This window comes from Cebus imitator, unplaced genomic scaffold, assembly GCF_001604975.1.
Source record: "Cebus imitator isolate Cc_AM_T3 unplaced genomic scaffold, Cebus_imitator-1.0 Scaffold23, whole genome shotgun sequence".
NCBI classification, from domain to species: Eukaryota; Metazoa; Chordata; class Mammalia; order Primates; family Cebidae; genus Cebus; species Cebus imitator.
Genome location: NW_016107338.1, coordinates 4,401,096 through 4,402,181, shown reverse-complemented (window position 1 = coordinate 4,402,181; position 1,086 = coordinate 4,401,096). Strand labels below are relative to the sequence as shown.

Genomic DNA, 1,086 nt, shown 5'->3' with positions numbered 1-1,086 from the left:
GCTACTCAGGAGGCTGAGGCAGGAGAATTGCCTGAACCCAGGAGGCGGAGGTTGTGGTGAGCCGAGATCGCGCCATTGCACTCCAGCCTGAGTAACAAGAGCGAGACTCCGTCTCAAAAAAAAAAAAAAAAGTCTACCTATTTCATTCATTTAATGTAAAAGTATAACTATGTGCCAGTTCTGAAAGTCAATGGACTAATATTAATTAGAACTGAGAAAACTTACCAGTGCCCCTTCAAGACAAGTCGCATAATGATAGCCTCGTCCCATTATCAGAACTGATTTCTGATGATAAAGTTCTGTTGCTAGTTTCTGAATTTCGTCATCCATACTCAGTACTTCCTTAATCAAATCTAAGAATATTAGCAAAAAAAGACAATAAAATAAACCAAACAAATAAAATAACAATATGTTGGTAGCAACCAATAAAAGACCAGTGTTTCTATTCCTCTGTGCTATTAGTGTGAGTTTTTTTTTAATACACTGGAGCAAAAGTAGAAAGGTCTTACTGAATAAATAGCTAAAAGCCACAGCTTGAGAATTTTACCTATTACCACTCCCTTAGAAAACAAAAGTATAATATGTGAGTATCTTTGTACCAGGCAGCCTTTTCAATCCAAGCATGATCTCTTTGCGTCTTTCTTGCATGGAGATCCTGTCATCACACATCATAAGGGCGAACATCACAAGGGATACAAACTGGCTAGTATACGCCTGAAACATCACAAAAAAGCAGGAGAATAAGTTGCAGTTACATCTTAAGAATTTAGAACTTTTAATTTTAAAAAGCTGAAAATAAAATTCCCATTGGTTTTATAGTATACATTATCCATCTTGTTTTTCTTTTTTCTTTTTTTTGTTTGGTTATTTTTTATCCATCTTTTAAAACTACGTTAGGGCTGAGCATGGTAGCTCACGTACATAATCTCAGCACTTGGGAGGCCGGGGCGGGTGTATTGCTTGAGCTTAGGAGTTCGAGACTAGCCTGGGCAACATGATGAAACCCCGTTTCTACAAAAAATACAAAAAGTAGCCTAGTGCAGTGGTGCACACCTGTAATCCCAGCTACTTGGGAGGCTGAGGCAG

General features: G+C 38.2%; 1 protein-coding gene across 2 annotated transcripts in view; it reads right to left on the bottom strand.

Annotated features, from left to right (window-relative positions):
- GFPT1 (glutamine--fructose-6-phosphate transaminase 1) overlaps window positions 1-1,086 on the bottom strand; it is a 66,411-nt gene that overhangs the window by 4,700 nt on the left and 60,625 nt on the right. For both annotated transcript variants that reach the window (XM_017522083.2, XM_017522084.2), the window contains 2 exons: window positions 600-714; window positions 226-353 (listed from right to left, as the gene is read on the bottom strand). In XM_017522083.2, coding sequence (XP_017377572.1) covers window positions 226-353; window positions 600-714 — 243 coding nt within the window. The remainder of the gene's footprint in view (window positions 1-225; window positions 354-599; window positions 715-1,086) is intronic.